Source organism: Nestor notabilis, unplaced genomic scaffold (assembly GCF_000696875.1).
Source record: "Nestor notabilis isolate BGI_N333 unplaced genomic scaffold, ASM69687v1 scaffold17340, whole genome shotgun sequence".
Lineage (NCBI taxonomy): Eukaryota > Metazoa > Chordata > Aves > Psittaciformes > Psittacidae > Nestor > Nestor notabilis.
Genome location: NW_009910898.1, coordinates 487 through 704, shown reverse-complemented (window position 1 = coordinate 704; position 218 = coordinate 487). Strand labels below are relative to the sequence as shown.

Below are 218 nucleotides of genomic sequence, written 5' to 3'. Positions count from 1 at the left end.
CCTGCCCATGAACTCCTGCATGCCATGGCAGTAGGTTGTCTTCCCAGAGCCCGGAGGCCCGATCACCACCTGGCCAAAGGCCAGCGAGGTCCCCTTGCTGCCCTCAGACATGTTGGCTCATCTCCTGTTGAGTGAGGAAGCAAAATCCAACACTTATCATTTTATTTGCATCTATACGAATGGGATCCGCTGGAATTCACACCCAGGGAGCATGTGGA

General features: G+C 54.1%; 1 protein-coding gene across 1 annotated transcript in view; it reads right to left on the bottom strand.

Annotated features, from left to right (window-relative positions):
• The window catches only part of GPN2 (GPN-loop GTPase 2), a 4,204-nt gene extending 4,066 nt beyond the window's left edge, over nt 1-138 (bottom strand). The window contains 1 exon segment of the mRNA XM_010012224.1: nt 3-138. Coding sequence (XP_010010526.1) covers nt 3-111 — 109 coding nt within the window. The 5' untranslated portion in view covers nt 112-138.
• Nucleotides 139-218: the final 80 nt, after the last annotated feature.